The sequence below is a fragment of the Doryrhamphus excisus genome, chromosome 5 (genome assembly GCF_030265055.1).
Source record: "Doryrhamphus excisus isolate RoL2022-K1 chromosome 5, RoL_Dexc_1.0, whole genome shotgun sequence".
Taxonomy (NCBI): Eukaryota; Metazoa; Chordata; class Actinopteri; order Syngnathiformes; family Syngnathidae; genus Doryrhamphus; species Doryrhamphus excisus.
The window spans coordinates 4,504,663-4,527,300 of record NC_080470.1 but is presented as its reverse complement, the minus strand read 5'-3'; the positions used below and the strand labels follow the sequence as shown (position 1 = coordinate 4,527,300).

The window sequence follows — 22,638 nt, the reverse complement described above, 5'->3', positions numbered from 1 at the left end:
TGGTAATATGTTTTCATCAAGAATTATGCATATTTTGCATATGTGAGGCATATTTAGGGCTTAAACCAGGAACAATGGCAACTAAAGAGGGTAAAGGGGAGGATGCGGGAGATGAATTTGTTGCAAAAGTTGATCCGTTTATTGCAATAGTCAATCATACAAATATAGACATTACATAACATTGACACAAGGGATTTTCCAGTGAGTGCCACATACAGAAAAATACGCAGAAATAAAAAGTTATTTATACTTCAAGAAAAAAGTACATACCAGCTCAGTGATATACAACGACATTTCGTTGGCATTTTTACTGCTGTGTTTTTGTGCAATGACAAAAAAATGACAAAAAAGTCTATCTATCTAATCTACTGTAGGTGAAATTATAAGTATGATTTTTTTGCTAGAGAATTTTTTACATTTTCTTCTTAGTCTCCATAAATTTTCTTCTCATAATATTATGACTTTAATCCCATAATATTTTGACTTTATTCCTATAATATTTTGACTTTCTTCCCATGATATTGCAACTTTCCCCCCAATGAAATTAACTAACTTTGCCGAAGAACCACGCTACTAGTGACACCTCTCCACACCATAATAGTTAGCTACTAGCCGGATGGCGACTAGCTTCACCACACACTCACCCGCAGAGCGTTAGCGCCGCGCTAACAATACCTCAGGCCATAGCCGAAATGTAACGCTACAGATTGGACTTGTGTTTTTGTTTTTGACTTTGCACCCAGAAAAGAAGTTCCGCTAATGCTTAAAATGACAAATACCACAAAATACTGTAAGTATTACATATTATCATGAATGTGCCTGTTACTACATGGTCAGAGCATGTATATGAAATATGTTGTTGGAGGGCGGAATAGGTGTGCCCCATTACGTACATGAATTACCTGCCTCTTTTTAGCTGTTTGTATATCTTTAGAATGCACAGAAAAGAGAAAGACATGTGTTCATGGACAGTGGACGAGTCGTTAGCACGCAGGCCTCACAGCTAGGAGACCCGAGTTCGATTCCACCCATCTCTGTGTGGAGTTTGCACGTTGGGTTTTCTCCGGGTACTCCGGTTTCCTCCCACATTCCAAAAACATGCTAGGTTAATTGGCGACTCCAAATTGTCCATAGGTATGAATGTGAGTGTGAATGGTTGTTTGTCTATATGTGCCCTGTGATTGGCTGGCGACCGGTCCAGGGTGTACCCCGCCTCTCGCCCGAAGACAGCTGGGATAGGCAGCTGGGATTATATATTATCCATTCATCCCTACGTTTCTCGGTTGTATGCTGGAGCCTATCCCAGCTGTCTTCAGGCAAGAGGCGGGGTACATCCTGGACTGGTCGCCAGCCAATCACATGACACACATACACATATACCCAGAGAAAAACGAACTCAGGTCTTCCTGGTGTCCTGACTGTGTGGCCAACATGCTAACCACTCATCCACTCTCATTATAATCATAATTATTGTTTATTCCCCTTTCTGGTGCTATCACTCAATTTGTGTATGATACTTCCCTCATGAAGCACGACTGAGACATGCTTGTCAGACTGTTCTCCACCATTAATGATTTAGATTTGTATATAATAAGTATAGTTCCCACATTAATGACCAGTTCCAAAAAAATCAGGGAGGTACGGGTGACATTTTTTTTTACAGGTTTCTACCAGAGTGGTCATTAGAGAGCAAGTCTAAAAGATCTAAAGCAAATGTGTATGCACGTTATTATTATACATGTTCACACATGCATGCCTGCACTTTGCACCATCCATTCAACGCTTGACTGCGTCTTGCCTCGGGTCAGTTTGGTGTTTTATGTCAAATGATCACGTGTATAATACACTACATACACACACATAGATACATGTGTCTTATTCAACTAGTCAAAATAAAAACGGATTGCATAAGGATTGCCACTTTAAGGTTAATTCCGAATTTTGGCAGTGATGGAAAAGTAGTACTATGGTGAAAATACTTGAATGTTTAAGCCCAACAACACAAATACATATTTTGTGTAATAGGGTGTATTTGTCTGGGAACTTATCATCACTCTCACACTTTTTATGGAAGGTCAACTACGGAAAAACACATGTTGCATGTTGACCGGAAGTGATGATGCAAAAAGTGACAGGATGAGAACCGAGAATTCGAGTAGAAGTAGATTGAAATTTTCATTTCATAGATTTGGTGATGACATTTCTGGGATGATGGGAAATTACTACATTTGTGTGACTACAGCAGCTTGAATCAGTATCATTGTTCTCTTTTCCATGATTCAATATCAAATGATGTACAACAAAGGGAGCTTTTGGGAATGGATCTATTTTTCTAAATTTCATCAATTAAACGCTTTATCTAATTTAAAATGTGACATGGAAGAATTAAAGATAAAAGGTTTTCTCAGAAGAGTTTCTTGCTGTTAAAACAGGAAGCTCTCTCCCGCTGCCCCCAAACAATTTACTTAGGATGACAAAACATTCCATTCCCATGTTCCCATTCCCAACTGTGCTGGTCCAACTAACTGGAATGACTGCAACTGTACACCTGAATTGTTGATGGATTACATGAAATATTTGGAGAGAAAAGACAGGATCAATAGTGTTTTTTTTTTTACGCTAAATTCTAAACCTTTTGGCCGAGTAGAGTTAACTGGAATTCGAAAAGAAACCATCAATGAATCATCAATTCTAAGCCTTTTAGTAACTGGAAACGCATTCGTCAAGCGCCATAGAGATCAAACCGTGCATGGCAGTGTAAAACAGCACTGAACCAAAACACTGCACCACGTGTTTTAGTGTCTTCATTGATACACTTGCTGAGAAATGCTCTCCCATTTTATCAACTGCGACAATATTTAATATGCATTGATCAATCAATAAGCTAGAATTGCACCACCGTTCTTGGCCAAAAAAACCCAAAAAAACTCATTGAGAATGATATGGCCTTTTATAAAATAAAGATTGAGTAAGGAAATCAAACAATGCACAACGATGAGCCAATTCAAGAAACAATACAAGCAGTTGATGTTTGCTAAATACAAGGATGAAGAGTCTTGAACCAGTCATGATGTGCTATATATATCACTATATTGACACTTACTATGGTACCCATTATGTCATTGGATGCTCATATCACCTCGTACTTCGGTACGGGGTGCATTATTTAAAAAAAACAAAAAAAAAACAACTTAAACTGTATTATGGAAAGCAGGAAGTGAACAAAAAAAGTACCAGATGGAGGGGTAGGATTTAATAAGCTTTGCTTCTTCCTACTCCTTTTGGACATGTGGAACTGTGAACTGATTATGTGATGCATTCAATTGTAATCTGATGCATGTTCAAATGAAATAAAACCATTACCATTAAAACCATTAATAAGAAAACTCCAAGCTCCATACTGAATACTGAACTTATTAATAGAAATCAGGTTACTAACGTCATCAGAATGTGTGCCAAGTCATTAGACATGCACAGTAAATTCACATTAGTACAACAGATGGGCTCATTTACAGATCATTAGATCAGCTTGCATGTTGCACAATTTCATGAACTGAAAAGCAGAACTGGACAAGGAGGTGTGAGAAAGGGGTACACCCTGGACTGGTGGCCAGCCAATCACAGGGCACATATAGACAAACAACCATTCACACTCACATTCATACCTATGGACAATTTGGAATCTCCAATTAACCTAGCATGTTTTTGGAATGTGGGAGGAAACCGGTGTACCCGGACATGCAAACTCCACACAGAAATGGCTGAGGGTGGAATTGAATGCGGGTCTTCTAGCTGTGAGGCCTGCGTGCTAACCACTCGACCACCGTGCATTACGCATTTATGACTAATTGGAATATTAAATCGTAAATTGCCATCATAATGTTGTCGAGAAAAGACTTGACTACATTACAATGATATTTTAGTCATGATCATAATGCTAATTTTGGAATTTTGTCGATCATCGATAATTCTTATTCTTAAATCTTTCTCTTTTCTGTTTATTCTTCTTCCGTATTGTTCTTTCATTTCTTCTTCTTTGTCAAAAAAGTTAGCTCTGCAGAATTAGCTAGCTGACTAAAGGATTCAGGGAGAGATGTTTACTTGTTAACCTCTCAATGACCGAGGTAGGAGACGGCATTATCCAATAATAATCACATTTTGGTGTCTGACCCAGAAAAAAATCAAGCATTTGGCATCGGCTCTAGCCACCCAGATTGTAGTAGAAAATCGATGGATGGATTAAAAAGCATAAGAAAGTTTGATATTCTGAATGTTATTTTTAAAACACTGTAATTTCTGTAATGTTTTACTTTAAAACGTTAGCAAAAAGAGCCTGAGAGCCAGATATAACCATTAAAAGAGTCCCATCTGGCTCCCGAGCCATAGGTTGCCTACCTAACTCCACAACACTGCTGCAACCCACCCATAAACCAGCAAAACACAAATTGGAAGTCCTTTGCATGACAAAAAATGGGCCAACAATTTGAAATGCTATTTGGCAAGAAATATAAAATGAAGCTAAAGAGCAGCATCCCGGGCCAGTTTAGTTCAGTTATTCTGTGCGGCCTCAAGCAGATGTGGGAGATATTTTTGGGTGGGGGGGTTTTCGGGTCAATCCGCCAGCAGCTGGGACACTCTAAGCTGAATTGTTTTTGGTCTACTATGCACAGTTTGCCCTTTAAAAGGATGGCTTGTCATCTTTTGGACTCATAGCAACAGGAAGGTCTGTAAACAACGACAGTTTGAACATTTCTGTTCAATTCCAAGCAGTTTGTCCACAAGTCTGAAGGAGGCTTTTTGCCTGATGTACATAATACAACTACTCTATTTTACCCCACTATTTGGCCATTTTTAGAGGTTCGAATTAGGTAGAGGCTGCACAGCGGACAAGTGGTTAGTGTGCAGGCCACACAGCTAAGAAACCCGAGTTCAATTCCACCCTTGTCCATCACTGTGTGGAGTTTGCATGTTCTCCCCGTGTATGCGTGGGTTTTCTCCGGGTACTCCGGTTTCCTCCCACATTCCAAAAACATGCTAGGTTAATTAGCGACTCCAAATTGTCCATAGGTATGAATGTGAGTGTGAATGGTTGTTTGTCTATATGTGCCCTGTGATTGGCTGGCAACCAGTCCAGGGTGTACCCCGCCTCTCGCCCGAAGACAGCTGGGATAGGCTCCAGCACCCCCACGACAGTATCACTTGGATACTGTGAACATCCAGCAGCAACACAACATTTGGGCATGACTACTATTTTGATGAAAAATATAGTGAACCAGGGCTGCACAGCGGTCGAGTGGTTAGTGTGCAGACCTCACAACTAGGAGACCAGGGTTCAATTCCACCCTCGGTCATCTCTGTGTGGAGTTTGCATGTTCTCCCCGTGCATGCGTGGGTTTTCTCCGGGTACTCCGGTTTCCTCCCACATTCCAAAAACACGCTAGGTTAATTGGCGACTCCAAATTGTCCATAGGTATGAATGTGAGTGTGAATGGTTGTTTGTCTATATGCGCCCTGTGATTGGCTGGCCACCAGTCCAGGGTGTACCCCCCCACCTCTCGCCCGAAGACAGCTGGGGTAGGCTCCAGCACCCCCGCGACCCTTGTGAGGATAAGCGGTAGAAAATGAATAAATGAATGAATTAATGAATTAGGTAGAACCCCAATTTACTGAATGTTCATCTTGTGCAGTGGAACATACATTGAATGATGCATGCGAGGGAGCCAAAATAATGCCTTAAATACAGTGGTGTTTTGTTTTTGTGTACTGAAAAACAAATAAATAAAAGCAGAGAGAGAAAAATGTTGACTAAGGCGACCATTTTTGTTTTTTAAAGTGCTGAAAATACGCATAGTTTTTATTCTTTTTAATTGTGCCCTTATATTGATTGGCATTGGGAGACTACGGCATCTGGATCTGCAGTAAGTAATGTTATAAAAAGCTAAAAACAAAGCAAAACCAACGCACACAGTAAAAGTGGGGACATCACACACACCCAACAGTGGCTCAAATTGCCAAGTTCATGCAAAGTTAGAGGGCATGTTTTTCCCCAAAATAAGCAAATGTCAAGTATCATTAGAGTATCTCATTGCCGGGACTAGTGCCCTAGTTTTTTTGGAAATCCAAATATGGTCACTCTAGTGTTGATTATCATGGCTTGGGTAGAGGACCCAACTGTGGATGTGTTATAAACAAAGCTAGAGTACCATACAGTTTATAGAAAATGTTCAGTCACATCAATTCATGGTGTGTTAACTGGTACATGTATGTTTTTGAAAATGACAGCCCTTAATCATCATAACCGATGGTGTGCAGGATCCAGGATCCAGTCACATGAGGTGTGCCACTGCTAGTTGAAATCCACCTGTGCTGTGTTTGATGACCAAAACATACTATATATGGTGCAGGGCATCTTGAGTGATGCTGGGTGTCAAACAAAAAGCACACGGATATACAAACAGACGGACTGCATGAGAGTGATGAAGACAGGGAGTAATTCTAAACCAGCAGCCGAGTGTGTCTTTAAACACGTTTGCATCCATCAATCTAAACGCGCTACACAACAAAGTGGGCCATCTGTGTACTTCTGCTTGGAACATTAGTAGCCTTGTACTTTCTACAGAAGTGGATGAAGATGTGGCCCTCAATAGTTATAGTTAAAGGCTGATTTTCATGGAAAAGCATGTGATTGGCACATGTCAATCAGTAGTTTTACATGAGGAGTTTTTCCTCTTTCTGAATGGAATCTTTACGAATGACTTTTCTGAAAACAATGCACAAACATTCAGTAAATTGGAGTTCTACCTAATTCATTCATTTATTCATTTTCTACCGCTTATCCTCACAAGGGACACGGGGGTGCTGGAGCCTATCCCAGCTGTCTTCTGGCGAGAGGCGGGGTACACCCTGGACTGGTCGCCAGCCAATCACAGGGCACATATAGACATGCATATTTTCAGCACTTTAAAAAACAAAAATGGTCGCCTTAGTCAACACGTTACTCTCTCTGCTTTTATTTATTAGTTTTTTAGTACACAAAAACAAAACACCACTGTATTTAAAGCATTATTTTGGCTCCCTCGCATGCATCATTCAATGTATGTTCCACTGCACAAGGTGAACATTCAGTAAATTGGAGTTCTACCTAATTCATTCATTCATTCATTCATTTTCAACTGCTTATCCTCACAAGGGTCGCGGGGGTGCTGGAGCCTATTCCAGCTGTCTTCGGGCAAGAGGCAGGGTACACCCTGGACTGGTCGCCAGCCAATCACAGGGCACATATAGACAAACAACCATTCACACTCACATTCATACCTATGGACAATTTGGTGTCGCCAATTAACCTAGCATGTTTTTGGAATGTGGGAGAAAACCCACGCATGCAAACTGGAGAACATGCAAACTCCACACAGAGATGGCCGAGGGTGGAATTGAACCCTGGTCTCCTAGCTGTGAGGTCTGCGTGCTAACCACTCAACCGCCGTGCAGCCTGACATGTTTTATATAGATATATATATATTTTTTTTTTTTTAAAGAAAAACTGGACTTGTGAATAAAGTATAGAAGGGTTTAGATTCTGTTTCTGCACACGAAAGCTGCTTGCCAACCGCAAATAAACAACAGAAGAAGAAAAACACCACGAAGAACGCACCCTGACAACTTTCCGTTTGAGTGGGTACAAGATACCTCAATCGGATTGGGGAAAGGAATATTCCACCCCTGGGAATGTATACAGAGGTTAAATTCTTTCCGTTTCAGCAAATAAACCGAATGCAATTGGAATATTTGGGTCCATGTATACATGACTAGTGACTTTCAATGGTAATTACACGAAACGCCACCACCGCATTTCCTTCACATTGTTCGGGTGTACTGCAGCAAACAACAAACAAACATGTCTGCCGTGTAGAACTTCTAATGGATTTGTGAGAGTGATGTAAAGTTGGCATGGTACCAAACATACCATGGAAAAATATCTCTAAAATGTAAATGTGGACTAGAGTGAGTTTTTGGGTTTCAGAGTCGAACACCCGTTTGGACACCCGCGTTTTTATAGTTCATCGTCAAGGTTGATTAGATGTCAACTCTGTGAGTGACTCTCGTCAAATATTTAGCTTGTTAAATTTCTTTGTAGAGTGGAAATGATGGTAATTAAAGAGAGGAGGGTTGTGTTAGTGCAACCCAATGGTCATTTTTATTGCAAATGTGGGACTAAAATCAAAATCGGAGGAGAAGGTGTTGGCAGATGTGGGCTGTCTGCCTTCTGAATGAGTCCTATACACACAGGAAATCATACTACCAGATTATTTTTGGAATGTGCACGTCACGCTACACACAGAGTGAACTCAAAACTGAAACCAGCAAATCACAACAAACCGTGAGATCGGTGAAGCATACAAGCATATTTAAGGCTAATAACGTACAAAAAACGTGTACATGTTGGCAAGCCTACATGATCCATTCTCAATTAGTCCACCTAAAAAGCAATAATATTCTCACAGTTCTTTGTCCTCACCCAATCCCTGTCAGCCAGTAACCTCGTCTTTCTCCACCTGAGTCAAAATACTCCCAGTACTCCCGAGGTGAGACCTAGCCTACTTTTTCACATTTCATTTCCTCCATAACCTGATGGGAGACATTCACTTGGAAACACAAATGATCATGCATCAATGAGTTATGTCCTGAAGTAGAATTCAGACACACAATAATTATAATATTTACTATATAATATTTACATTCTTAGTCTCAAAATCATGTCAATGTATTTGCTTTTTACACGATGAAACTAAAGATACTACTAGAAAGGTGACATTCACAATCAATTATGTTTTTCTGGCGTAAACATAGCATAAAAATGACTCAATTAACTAAAATACAAGGCATTCAGAAGATACATTCAAATACACAGTGAGTGATATGTAATATTCTACACTGGTCACTAGAGGTCAGTAATGTTACACTGATTAGTGTCTCATTTAGGTCAGAAATGTTTAGGTAATAGGAGCGTAAAGGTGACTATAGGGCTGTTATTTCATGTTTAGAGGCCTCTAATAATGTTAATAAGCATATTTACAAGGTCGTAAAAAGGTCTTCTATGCTCTTTAAAAAATAATGCAATTTTAAAAAAATAAGGAATCTACTTACTTCATGGAAAATCACTTTATTACTGTCGGTTCTGAAATCAATTAACTGTGATAAACGAGGGATTACTATAATAAAATTATGAATGAGGATCACAACGCCAGTGTAAAGTCTCACCACTTTGCTCCTCCCCCTCCAAACCTCTTATGGATGAAAAATACAAAAATGTAAAAAAAAAAAAATGTAATTAAATTGATACGCTTGTTATTCATTTTTTTTAAATATTTGATTTAATTAATAGATGTTAAATAAGAATAACAAAGCTTTGGTTTTTTTGGGCTTTGAATTATGAAAAAATGCATAATTTGCTGGGGGTTTTTTTGGGGGGGGTGTCAAATGGAAAAACTAATGAATAAAATGATACACAGATTTTCCTAAATGGTAAATGCCATATTATTAAAAAAAACCCTCTTAAATTACAGTTGAACATCAACACTTCAACCACACTATGATGGTTTATTCCAAATGCATGCATTGTGCTGGTCTCTGTTACTGTCCGAAAATAATTTATTCATTCATTCATTCATTCATTTTCTACCGCTTTTTCCTCACGAGGGTCGCGGGGGTGCTGGAGCCTATCCCAGCTGTCTTCGGGTGAGAGGCGGGGTACACCCTGGAATGGTCGCCAGCCAATCACAGGGCACATATAGACAAACAACCATTCACACTCACATTCATACCTATGGACAATTTGGAGTCGCCAAATAACCTAACATGTTTTTGGAATGTGGGAGGAAACCGGAGTACCCGGAGAAAACCCACGCATGCACGGGGGAGAACATGCAAACTCCACACAGAGATGCCCGAGGGTGGAATTGAACCCTGGTCTCCTAGCTGTGAGGTCTGCGCGCTAACCACTCGACCGCCATGCAGCCCCGAAAATGATTTATCTATAATGTAAAATGAGAAAGACTGTTGCATAATGATTCTAGGGGCAAAATGTTACATTATATGTATAAGTTGATTTTTTTTTCCCATACAAACACGTGCAAAAGAGGATGTAAGACGTCACTCTGAATGGATACAGGAAGCAAGCAGAGACCTAAAATACTGCAAGACAACTATACATGCTCTCGACAGTACACGGAAAACAACACAAACAGAGTAAGAATAAGCTAGAGCGTGTCTTATTGTGGTTAGTGTCCTGACCTGTGAGCGTGGCCGTGGTTGGCGGCATGGAGTTTCCTGATGACTTCCTCGCTGAAGTCAAAATGAACCCTTCCCCTGGCACAAGGTGAACGCCGGTACATTTCCCCCGACACACACATGCACACAATAGCTGCTAAACACATGAAACCACAAACACTCCTTGCAGATATTACACATACAAAAGCACACTAGGACTTTACATGTAAATGTAAATAAAGCTACGAATGCACACACACACAAAGTAAAATTCCATTCCAATATATTCTATAAGCACATTCGCTCACCTCCTGTAAAGCAGACATTCATGCTACACATCATTTAAAAAGTTATCTAGCATATATAACATATACACACACACACACACACACTTGATCTCATGTCTCACACATACACACACACACAACAACAACAACACACATCACATCATGCAACTCTTTCTGCTCTTGTTCATGGTCTGCCACTCTTTCTTTGTGGACTCTCTATTTGGCAAAGCTTATAGTTCCCTCCCATGGTGTGTGTGTATGTGTGTGTGTGTGTATATGTGTGTGTGTTTCCCTTCAGTGCAGCCCAGCAGAGTAAGAGGTGCATTCAAGTTCCGGACTGGATTCTCAGGACAATGGAGTCAGCCATCTCTAAGAGCCAATTAGCTTGAACGAAGGTGTGTGCATGGCTAACCGACGGCAACATAACAGCTCCGCCCATATCGCCTCACATTTTTTTCACTATTTGTTTCCTGGATGAAAAGAAACAATGATGATGATAATCAGTTCATTCTTAAGTGCCGTGCTTGTCCTGTTGGTGTGTGAGAGAAATAGGTGGCATCTGGCATGCCTGCAGGGGGGCGCTGAGCCTGATGACATTGCAGCGTACAGTATAATATACAGTACTAAAACATACTGTATATCTGACATACAATACAAGAACTGTATCAAGAGAAAGTTTTTTTTTTTTTACTTGATTTTGGTTTGTTTTCAATGCGTGAAGTATGACCAACCTCATGTTGTGGCCAATGAGTGCAGAATGTATGTCAGTTAAAATATGAATTGTTTTGATGGCATATAACTTCATAGGAATTAAATGTTGTTTAAAATACGTATATGTTACATGACCCCAGTCAATATGAAGGCATAAATATTGCAGAAAAAAACGATGATAATGAGTTTGAGCAGAGGTGCTGTGACGTATGGTTGGCGACACATTTTAAAAATAGATTTGAAAAAATAAAAATAAAAAAACGCTGTCATTTTATGAGAATTAAGTCAAAATATTACGAGAAAAAAATATATTTTAATGAGATTGTTTTTATTATTATTGTAAAATTTTGTTTTTTAAAATTACTTTACAACAGGGGTCTCAAACTCAATTTAAAACTCAAATACTCTTTTTATTTACAAAATATTGCGCAACTGCAGGGTCTTGAGACACATGCTAACTCGCAAACTAGAGAGCTAGCGACCTAAACGGTAGCCTTGAAGTTATTTTCTTTAAACTTAAATAGCCAAAAACTTACCACTTCCACACGGATAGGGAGGATAACTATTAACAGTTATTTAACCTTTAACATGAACATTAATCAAACGTAATAATTTTTTCTGGGTACATGATACCATATCATCATCCATATCAAACTTGCGTTAAACTTTCATATCAAGGCGGGGGCCTCAAACTAGTGTCCTGCGGGCCACTTTTGGCCTGCGGGCCGCGTGTTTGAGACCCCTGCTTTACAAGAATAGTAATAGGAAAAATAACATTATTTTTTAGCAGCACATACTTGATAATATTAAAAAATATAGATATTATATATAAATATTATTTTTCAGAAGTCATAAACCAAAACAAAATAATGTTGTAATTTTATAAAATTATACTTTAAAAAAATAAAATTTATGAAGATTATTTACTTGAAACAGTTTGGGAGTAAAATGTGGGGAAAAAACAAGCAAACACTGAAGTTCATACTAATAATATTACTTATTATATTTTCACCTACATCACAAAGCTGAGCTGCCATTCATATATTCAACATATATTTTCCTAGCAAATCTACACATGTTGGTTGATAATATATCAAAGCAGCCCTGGCATCCTTTTATTTTTCAGTCTGTGACCCTCGGTGGAAAAAGTCCAGTCCAACCTGGACTGATCACCAAAATCCTAAAATCACTAAATCATATTGATTTGTACATAATTCAGCCACTGAATTTTTAGAATGTAGAATTATAGTTAGAACACACTGTGATTTTGTGATTGTGCAATCACAAGAACTTGAGAATTATGCAAGAAAATAAAAAGACTACTGCAAAACAAGCACGGCTGTCAAAAGATGATACTGCATGTGTTTCACCTTCAATCATTGTGCCAAGAGAAGATTTTCACTATAAATCCTGTTCAGGCAAGTAAAACATAGTCACTCAGTGAAGGTATTCACTCTTGGAAAGGTGCCTTCACGTACACAAACACCTGAGACAGCACTAAGCTACTTAGGCAGAATACCGCTGTGAACAGTTCTGCCAGTAACCACAAGAGGGCACTGTGTTACTGCGACTGATCACCTCCAGTTGACTTTCATATTTATGACAAGCTGTAGTATGCAAGACATGCCACCAGGTGGTGCACACCATCTGGAAAACTACTACAGTGGTATTTTAGGGTGCTAAGGTTTTAATATACCTGTTATAAATGCTCATAATTGTGACCCAGAGTTGAAGTAATGCATATTTACATGTACTTTATGGTATACTTGATAATAAATTTGTATTTCAATGGTGTGCACTGACGAAGACAAAAGAAGGGACAAAATGTCCCTTTTTTTTGGCTTGAAGGCACTTCTCATCCTCATTTTTCTTAAACTCCTGACATAAAAGTACATCAGCCGGTGTGCAAAACCACACATGCAGCCCTTTATAAATAAACACCGAAAAAACACACATGATCCCTCAAAGCTATTTGGATATTCACTCTAAAATTAGAGCACAAAGAGATCAGAGGGACAGACCGAAAGGGTATGTTTTTAACAACACATGCAGACAGATGATGGGGGACGTTCAGATTATTCCCAGTGAAGGTAAGCATAAAAAAATTGGTAATTTTTTGCACTGTATGGCATATTGAAGCATGGATTTCAGAACAGAACAATAAGAATAGCTAATCTGGTTTGAAACATTAAGCCCACAATTAAAATGAGTATTTAAAATGAGAAAGCCTATGTAATGTGGTCACACATCGTTGTTCATTTGAATGACCGAAAAAGAATTGATCTGAGAGAATGAGGAAAAAAAAAAGAGCAGGCTGAAAAATACACGATATGAGCAGTGAAGAGAAATCCTTTTCAATCAGTTCCTTAACCTGTTTCCTATCTTCCGCTATCTGAATAAACTCAATTCCCCTCTCTGAAAACGGGGGCATGTTATTAATCTAATCTGCGGTTGTTGAGTGCATCTCCTCTCAGCACAACACCGCACTCTATTCTATTTGACGTCACACACAATCACGTTGGGATAGCCAGAAGGCATACACCCTTTCAGAGATGTTTCTAAAATCTTAGATCACCTCGGTATGATATATCAGTACGGTTCTACAGCACTACAAACAAAAATAATACTCATATTGTTCATTTAATACCTCTATGAGAGCGTCAATCAAAGCTGAAATATATAATTTTTGAAACAGTTCTTCTATTGGATTTTAAAAGATGGGACTTGTCGAGGGTTGGGTTTTCATTATTTCTACATTCAAAGGCTTAGGTAAGCAAGAAGTATATATACAGTAAGTCACATACACATGTACACCTCATAAAATGGCATTTTGGGGCGTATACGTGTCAGCAAGAACCAGGTATCTGACAGGAGCCAATCATGAGCTATGAAAAAACTCACAACAACCCGATGGATATGGCAGGAGGTCATTACTTAATACAACAGTCTGACTTATCATCTTTGGGAGAACTCTAAAATCACTACACAGCAACTTAACACTCAAAGGGTAGCTAAGAAATATACAATACAAGTACCAATATGAGTTTAGAATAAAAACAATAATTTTAACTTCTTATTATTATGCGTTACTTCGAGGCACTGCAATGATTCATTCAGCTGTCTGTGTTCAGTTGTGAGTGTTAAGTTTCTGCGCGATGGTTATAGCATTATAAAGTTAGACTGTTATACTGAGTCATGACCTCCTGCAATTTTCCGGTGTATTGACAAGCTTGTTGTGCGTTCCCTTATGGCTTGTGATTGGCTCCTGGTTCCTCACTTCGTGTATTCACTCGTATTTAAACCATTGGGTAGTAGTTCTGAAGTAAAGGAGATGTCATGAGATTAGAAAGTTTCTGCAATTCCAAATTTTCCCAGAGATATTTCCCATAGAAAATGAATGGGAAATACGTATGTTCTTACATATGTACTATGGATTGTATACAAAGGGTTTATGCGTTTCAATGCGTCTTTTCTAACCAAATCATAATCTTTCCCTTAAACAACTGACTGAACTACTAACCTCATGATCCCATCGATAAAGACTTTCTGTAAACGCGGTTTCGACGCGATCCGCACATGGAGCTACTACAAAACCTTGCATGAAATACAACACCATGCTCATATATACGTACACTTGAATGTATACAGTAGAGTATCCTAGCCAACACATTCAACAAATTAGGCCGCCCACTTCTCATTAAGCTTCACATACCCAACCCAGGAGTGGCGCCGGTAGCAGAAAGGACCAATAGGAACTTCCAGATTGGTTGACAACGTCGTCATAATCTTGCTAAGTCTCGGAAAAATGAATGTGTTTCTTGCAAAGTCTCAGCTCAACTTACTTGACTTGATTCATCGCTGGTGAAAGTGTAAGATGAGTATTAATGAACAGATCTTGATCACACAGACCATGCATCCTGACGTCACAAAGTAGTCTCATGAAGGCAGACGGGTTATCTCATGTCTCTTCAGGATGTTCAAAAAAGTGTATCAAACAATCAAAAGGGTCCAAACAGATCTCACAGCATACTCGTTCAGGAATAAATATATCAGCAATAAATGCAAAAAGTGATGACCGAGCACTTAAAATCGGATAAATGCAAAGAGTACATAGAAGTAGAAAAAAATGTAGTCCAGTCTTCATCAGAGCAATTGTCCTTGTTGTATGACTCTGCTTGTCCCTCTGAAATTGACACTGTTCCTTCTTGTTGTGGCTTCAGCTCAGGTTTGGTGGACCACGTGTAGGTCACATTTCATGGCTGATCTCTGATCTCCCAGCTTCGAGTAACCAAAGAATTTATTTTCATCTGTCAGGAAAATTTTTAAAAAAAATCTTGCTAAATCTGACTTTCTCCCAAAAAAAATTCAAAAAAAATATTTCTATATTATATATATTTCTAGGAGACCAGGGTTCAATTCCACCCTCGGCCATCTCCCCGTGCATGCGTGAGTTTTCTCCGGGTACTCCGGTTTCCTCCCACATTCCAAAAACATGCTAGGTTAATTGGCGACTCCAAATTGTCCATAGGTATGAATGTGAGTGTGAATGGTTGTTTGTCTATATGTGCCCTGTGATTGGCTGGCGACCAGTCCAGGGTGTACCCCGCCTCTCGCCCGAAGACAGCTGGGATAGGCTCCAGCACCCCCTTTACCCTCGTGAGGAAAAGAAGTAGAAAATGAATGAAGTAATGCATATATTTCTCAGCTAAATAACAATATTAATACAGGGGATCACCGCGAATTCTCAGATTTTTGTAAAAAAAAAAAAAAATCTTTCACCATATGGAAAATTAGAATACCATATTCTCCAGACTATAAGTCGCCTTTTTTCATGGGTTGGCTGTTCCTGCAACTTATACTCCAGAGCGACTTACAAATGAAAACAAATATATATATAATTTCACAGACAGCCACAAGAGGGCACTCTAGACTTTCGCACTGATATCTCCTAATCCTTAACAATTCAATATTTAAACAGTAGACGTTAGCTTACAAAGACAACTGAGAACGACAGAACACAAATGCCCCACAAAAGAAAATCCTATTCTGCAGACTACGAGCTGCAAGTAGTGAAATTTGCAGCTGAAAACTGTAATCGAACAGCAGAGAGAAAGTTTGGAGTAAAGGACAGACTACTCTTACTGCCATGAAGAAAACACAACAGTTACTGTACTTAAAACAGTTTGTTATGTAATGGTATTAATGGTAATGGTTTTATTTCATTTGAACATGCATCAGATTACAATTGAATGCATCACATAATCAGTTCACAGTTCCACATGTCCAAAAGGAGTAGGAAGAAGCAAAGCTTATTAAATCCTACCCCTCCATCTGGTACTTTTACAATCAGTAACTGTTACATTTGTTCACTTCCTGCTTTCCATAATACAGTTTAAGTTTTTTTTTTGTTTTTTTTTTAATAATGTACCTTGTACCGAAGTACGAGGTGATACGACCATACAATGACATAATGGGTACCATAGTAAGTGTCAATATAGTGATATATATAGCACATCATGACTGGTTCAAGACTCTTCATCCTTGTATTTAGCAAACATCAACTGCTTGTATTGTTTCTTGAATTCGCTCATTATATGTTATATAAACACTGGACACCTTTTCTGTTCATGCTTATTTTTTTATGTAGCTGAATAACCATTGTGTTAGCATATCTTACATCGATTCAGCATATTCTCTATTCTGTTATTGTTAGAACTTGCCTACCAAGAGGACGTAATGTCTGTTTTGGTCAAGTAGTTTGGAAAATAAATTAACTGCAAAAAATGCGACCTATACTCCAGTGCGACTTATGTATGTTTTTTCTACCTAATTATAAATTTTTGGCCTTGTGGGACTTATATTCCAGAGCGACTTATAGTCCAGAAAATAGAGTATAATACGTGTCAATACAGGTAAAATATACAGCATACATGTACCGCTATTTATGCACCATCTTCCATTGTCATTTATTTCTTCTCCTGTCACTTTGCTCGACATCCCACAGTCACACAGAGCAGCAACACACTATATAACAACATAAAAACAACAACGACTCCATCCTGTATCAGGATACGCAACCTCTCCCTAGATGTTTTGTAGGCGACACGCTTCCAAGTGCCTTGTTGGACAAAAAGTGGGTACAACCGCTTCATTTGCGTCTTCACACTTGAGACGGCACATATGAAATAGCTTTCACCAAGCGCACAAAAAGGATTTTATTATTTTTTTGTTAGACCAATTTGAGTGCCACTATTGAAATGAATGACAGGCTGCTAGAAACAAGTGGTTTGAAAAGCACTTGACTTGAGATCTGTGGTTCGGCCTGTGTTGACTAGCTTGAAGCATCGTTTAAACCAGGGGTGTCCAAACTTTTTCCACAGAGGGCTTGATAATTGGGGTGTGGGGGGAGGGGGGGGGGAGGTCCACTGTCCCTGATATCTCTTATCCATAGCTGCAATAGATGGGAATGCAAAAAGTGTAACTTCGGTGACATATTACAGCCTAAAGCTTTCTAGGACCTTAGGAGGTTTGCCACCAGCTGCTTATAAATGCAGCTGGTTTCCAATAAACACTGATGCAAAAGTCAATTTCTGCGACTGTTCATGAACTTTCTCTATATGCATGCTTTCTGCCCACTTCAGAGAGAGAGATTTCTGCAAATAAAAACAAAATATTTAATGTCAAAACTCTAGACAAGGGGTCTCAAACATGCCAAATTTGGCCCGCAGGACACTAGTTTGAGGCCCCCGCCTTGATATGAAAGTTTAATGTTAGTGCGGCCCGCGCAAGTTTGATATGGATGCTGTATGGTATCATGTACCCAGAAAAAAATATTACGTTTGATTAATGTTCATGTTAAAGGTTAAATAACTGTTAATAGTTATCCTCCCTATCCGTGTGGAAGTGGTAAGTTTTTGGCTATTTAAGTTTAAAGGAAATAACTTGAAGGCTACCGTTTAGGTCGCTATTTCTCTAGTTTGCGAGTTAGCATGTGTCTCAAGACCCTGCAGTTGCGCAATATGTTGTAAATAAAAAGAGTATAAATGTGACTATAGTCGTGTTTTGTCATGTCTACAGGGCTCTAATAATGCTTTGTTAATTTTAATCTGAAAAAAATAATTTGTCTACCCACCAACTATATGTGGTTTCTTAAGTTTTTATTATTTGCCGTTTTATTATTATTATAATTATTTATTACCGATTGCTTTATTTTCTTTATTCTTGATTTGTTTATTTATTTTTCATCTTATTTTGTGAAGAAAAATAAATAGATATTTGAGAACAGTGGAATGTTTCTTGTAGAAAATTGGAACCAAAGCGAAGTTTTTAAAATGTTTTTGTTTTTAATAAATGCTTTTTTTTTTGTTGGTTGTTGATGCGGCCCAGTCTCACCCAGACCCTAGCTCCAGTGGCCCCCAAGTAAATTGAGTTTGAGACCCCTGCTCTAGACATAAACTACCGCTTTTGCCGGTATCCTATTTTGACCCAGTACCGTATCTTGGAAACCACATCTGATCTGCACTTCTGACGTACTTTTTCTTTATTAGTGAACTAAAACAAGTAAAATTTCACTATTTTTGTTCCAGAAGCATTTTTCTTGTCGACCAGAGGAGAAGGATTTGTGTTTTGTTCCGGAATGAAGACAAACTGTATTCCTGTCATGTTAAACACTGCATGAACAAAGAATAGTGACACCGCTCAGCTGCATGTCACAGTCTACCAGCGCTCTGGTCATTGACCCGTGGGCTCTGGTTCACCAGAGGAAGCTGGATTGATCTCACAATCCAGGTCTTCACTTCCACAGGCTTTACACTTTACCTCACAAGGAACCATCAGAAAGCTAACAAGTGGTGATTCCAACCCAGGTCTCGGTCTGGTATCTTAGATCTCAGCTTAAGTCATGTGGAATAGGCTCCATATCAAAGGCTGGGGGGCATCAGGCATTGTCTCCAAGACCATCAGTGACATCAGAACAACAACGTAATTATCACTGAGTGAGTTAAGAGACCTAGTAGCTGTGTTTGTTCACTGAAGCATGCATGCTCTGACACCGTGCGTACGTCAGTGTGACATACATACTGTATATATGCCAGTTTGGTTGCCATGGCGGTCGGTTTGAACAAAGCCTAACTTCAACAAGATCCTGTATCTTGTTTTCAGCCTCCGTTTTCTTTTCTGGTCTGATCTGGTCATATGTCCCCTTTTCTTCTTATTTCCTGTATGTACCATGACATGAAATAAAATCAAAAAATAAATAAAAAGTCAAAAACCTCATTACTCATGTTCTGTTGGAAAAATTAGTGGCGTCCTGATCTGACATCGATATCATTCGGATAGTAGCAAAACAATGAGAATGGATTACATCACACTCAGACACAAATATTCCATCACTCCAGCACGTTTATCCACCAGTCTAGTATAAAACCCGACATGCAAAAGTCCACCATGGTGTCACAAAGTTCAACACACCCAACCCTATCACATCTCCAAAGCAGTACCACCAACAACAGCATGAGGATCCTTGCAAGACCAGAAGATGCAACAACCAACAACCAACAACCAACAACCAACGGCGTCCAAAACATCTGCAAATCATGACAGTTGACTTATTGTCCTTAAGTTCTCCAGTCTTTTCCAACACTCCGCACTCCAAAATAAGTAATTAAAGTATGTATAATACGTGCCAATATCATATCAGATTTATATCGTTATCGGGCGATACCCAAGGCTGAAATATCGGTATCATAAAGAAAGGGAAACGATTGCACGGGACACCCCTAGTAATAATAAAACTGAAATACAGTCCAACCCCTTTAAGTTATCAACATAAGCGGTTGTCAACATAAAGGGTTGTCAACATAACCAAACCTAGATATCACTTTCACATTTACATCCGAGTGTTCTTGAATGGGCTGCACGGTGGACAAGTGGTTAGCACGCAGGCCTCACAGCTTGGAGACCCGAGTTCAATTCCACCCTCAGCCATCTCTGTGTGGAGTTTGCATGTTCTCCCCGTGCATGTGTGGGTTTTCTTCGGGTACTCCGGTTTTCCTCCCACATTCCAAAAACATGCTAGGTCCAAATAGTCCATAGGTATGAATGTGAGTGTGAATGGTTGTTTGTCTATATGTGCCCTGTGATTGGCTGGCCATCAGTCCAGGGTGTACCCCGCCTCCCGAAGATAGCTGGGATAGGCTCTGGCACCCCCCGTGAGGAAAAGCGACAGAAAATGAATGAATGAATGTAATAATGGTCGAGTGATTAGCGCGCAGGCCACACAGCTGGGAGACCAGAGTTCAATTCCACCCTCGGTCATCTCTGTGTGGAGTTTGTATGTTCTCCCCGTGCATGCGTGGGTTTTCTCCGGGTACTCCGGTTTCTTCCCACATTCCAAAAACATGCTAGGTTAATTAGCGACTCCAAATTGTCCATGTGAGTGTGAATGGTTGTTTGTCTATATGTGCCCTGTGATTGGCTGGCCACCAGACCGAGTTTGATGTCATGAGAAGAAGAAGAAGAAGCCAAGACAATCTCCAGGCCAGACTCCCCTGGAGGTCCCAGGTTATCCCAGTTGATGAGAGTAGTGCAGTGACGTCAAGGTGGGATCTCTGTGTGTTTAGGTATACTTCCTGTGTGTGTACACCAGGGTATTCTTTCATTCAATGTGTTCTTTGTGCAGCTTGGCCCATGGCTATACAATGTGTGCTCACACACACACACACACACACACACACAGAACACTGTGTGCAACCTGAGTATAGGAATCATATTCCAACCACTCTCCTACTCCCGTCAGCTTCATCCCTCCATCAAGTCATACAGTACACAAAACAAAACACACACAGGGGCTTTTATCCAACAAAAAACCCCAGTAGAATTAAAATGGAGTCTCGTAATTCATATGATGCCAGCACCGCACGAGAGAAGACCACAAGGAACTATTTACGTCATTCTAGATTATAAGTGACAAAGAGCAGACAGTCTTTCAGGAATATCTGCACAAAGTCTCTCTCTGTTCTGTTTCTTCACGCTCTTCCTGGACTCCCCTCACCTCTCCTCATGACGTCGGCCTGTCACTCAGTCATTTCATCAAACGTGCTGCCTTACATTCCAGGGGTTCTTCAGTTCTATTATTTAACAGGGAGAAGTTCGATACAAGTATGAACTTTAACACTATTTTTTTGCTTTTCACTTATTTTTGAAAGATAAATACAGTTCATACTGCCTGGTTTTACATATGATTTAGCTCTGGACAAACCTCATTGCTCATTGGTATGGTTTCCGTGGTGTTTTGTTTGTTTTATTAAGAATTGGGAAACTATGGACAGATTTGGATCAGAGAATCATTCATTCATTTTCGACCGCTTATCCTCACAAGGGTCGCGGGGGTGCTGGAGCCTATCCCAGCTGTCTTCAAGCGAGAGGTGGGGTATACCCTGGACTGGTGGCCAGCCAATCACAGGGCACATATAGACAAACAACCATTCACACTCACATTCATACCTATGGACAATTTGGAGTCGCTAATTAAGCTAGCATGTTTTTGGAATGTGGGAGGAAACCGGAGTACCCGGAGAAAACCCACGCATGCAGAGGAAGAACATGCAAACTCCACACAGAGATGGCCGAGGGTGGAATTGAACCCTGGTTCAATTCTGCGAACTAACCACTCGACTGCCGTGCAGGGAACAGGGAATCGTTCAATAATTTTGTGTGTGCGGGTGGATTATGTGTTCATTATATTTTCTGTCTCCTTTCATCTTCTTTATAAGAACTGTGTGTGCCCTGTGCTGATGAGGCGTTCAAGTACATTGTGTATTACTGAGTGTTGTGTGAACTACAAAATGATCCAACATTGGTGCGTATCAATTATTGTGTTTCTTCCACATTCATTCATTGATTCATTTTCTACTGCTTCTCCTTATGAGGGTCGCGGCGGTGCTGGAGCCTATCCCAGCTGTCTTCAAGCGAGAGGCGGGGTACACCCTGGACTGGTGGTCAGCCAATCACAGGGCACATATAGACAAACAACCATTCACACTCACATTCATACCTATGGACAATTTGGAGTCGCTAATTAACCTAGCATGTTTTTGGAATGTGGGAGGAAAGCATTGGAAATAGAATATGAACACATTTGGCTAACATAAGCTCTGAATATCCATCATCTTCACCAATTAAAACATTTTTCCTGCATCGTTGCCTTTGAACACGGTTGCTCACCTCCACACCCATACCTCATCCTCGCCACAAATAGATAAAGGGTGCTCAGACAGAAAATGAGTCCAATTATTTCTATGGTGTAGCGGATTTATGTAGGCATTAACAGATCGATTCAATGCCACTCCAAGGCTATTTGCTGTGCAACCAGCAT

At 39.7% G+C, this 22,638-nt stretch overlaps 1 protein-coding gene across 4 annotated transcripts in view; it reads right to left on the bottom strand.

Moving 5' to 3' along the window:
• The window catches only part of pde4ba (phosphodiesterase 4B, cAMP-specific a), a 146,971-nt gene that overhangs the window by 55,526 nt on the left and 68,807 nt on the right, over positions 1–22,638 (bottom strand). The window contains exon 1 of one of the 4 annotated variants that reach the window (XM_058074371.1): positions 10,291–11,556. The exons of the other annotated variants lie outside the window; for them this stretch is intronic. Coding sequence (XP_057930354.1) covers positions 10,291–10,433 — 143 coding nt within the window. The 5' untranslated portion in view covers positions 10,434–11,556. Of the gene's footprint in view, positions 1–10,290; positions 11,557–22,638 lie in introns of those variants that run through there. 4 annotated transcript variants of the gene reach the window in all.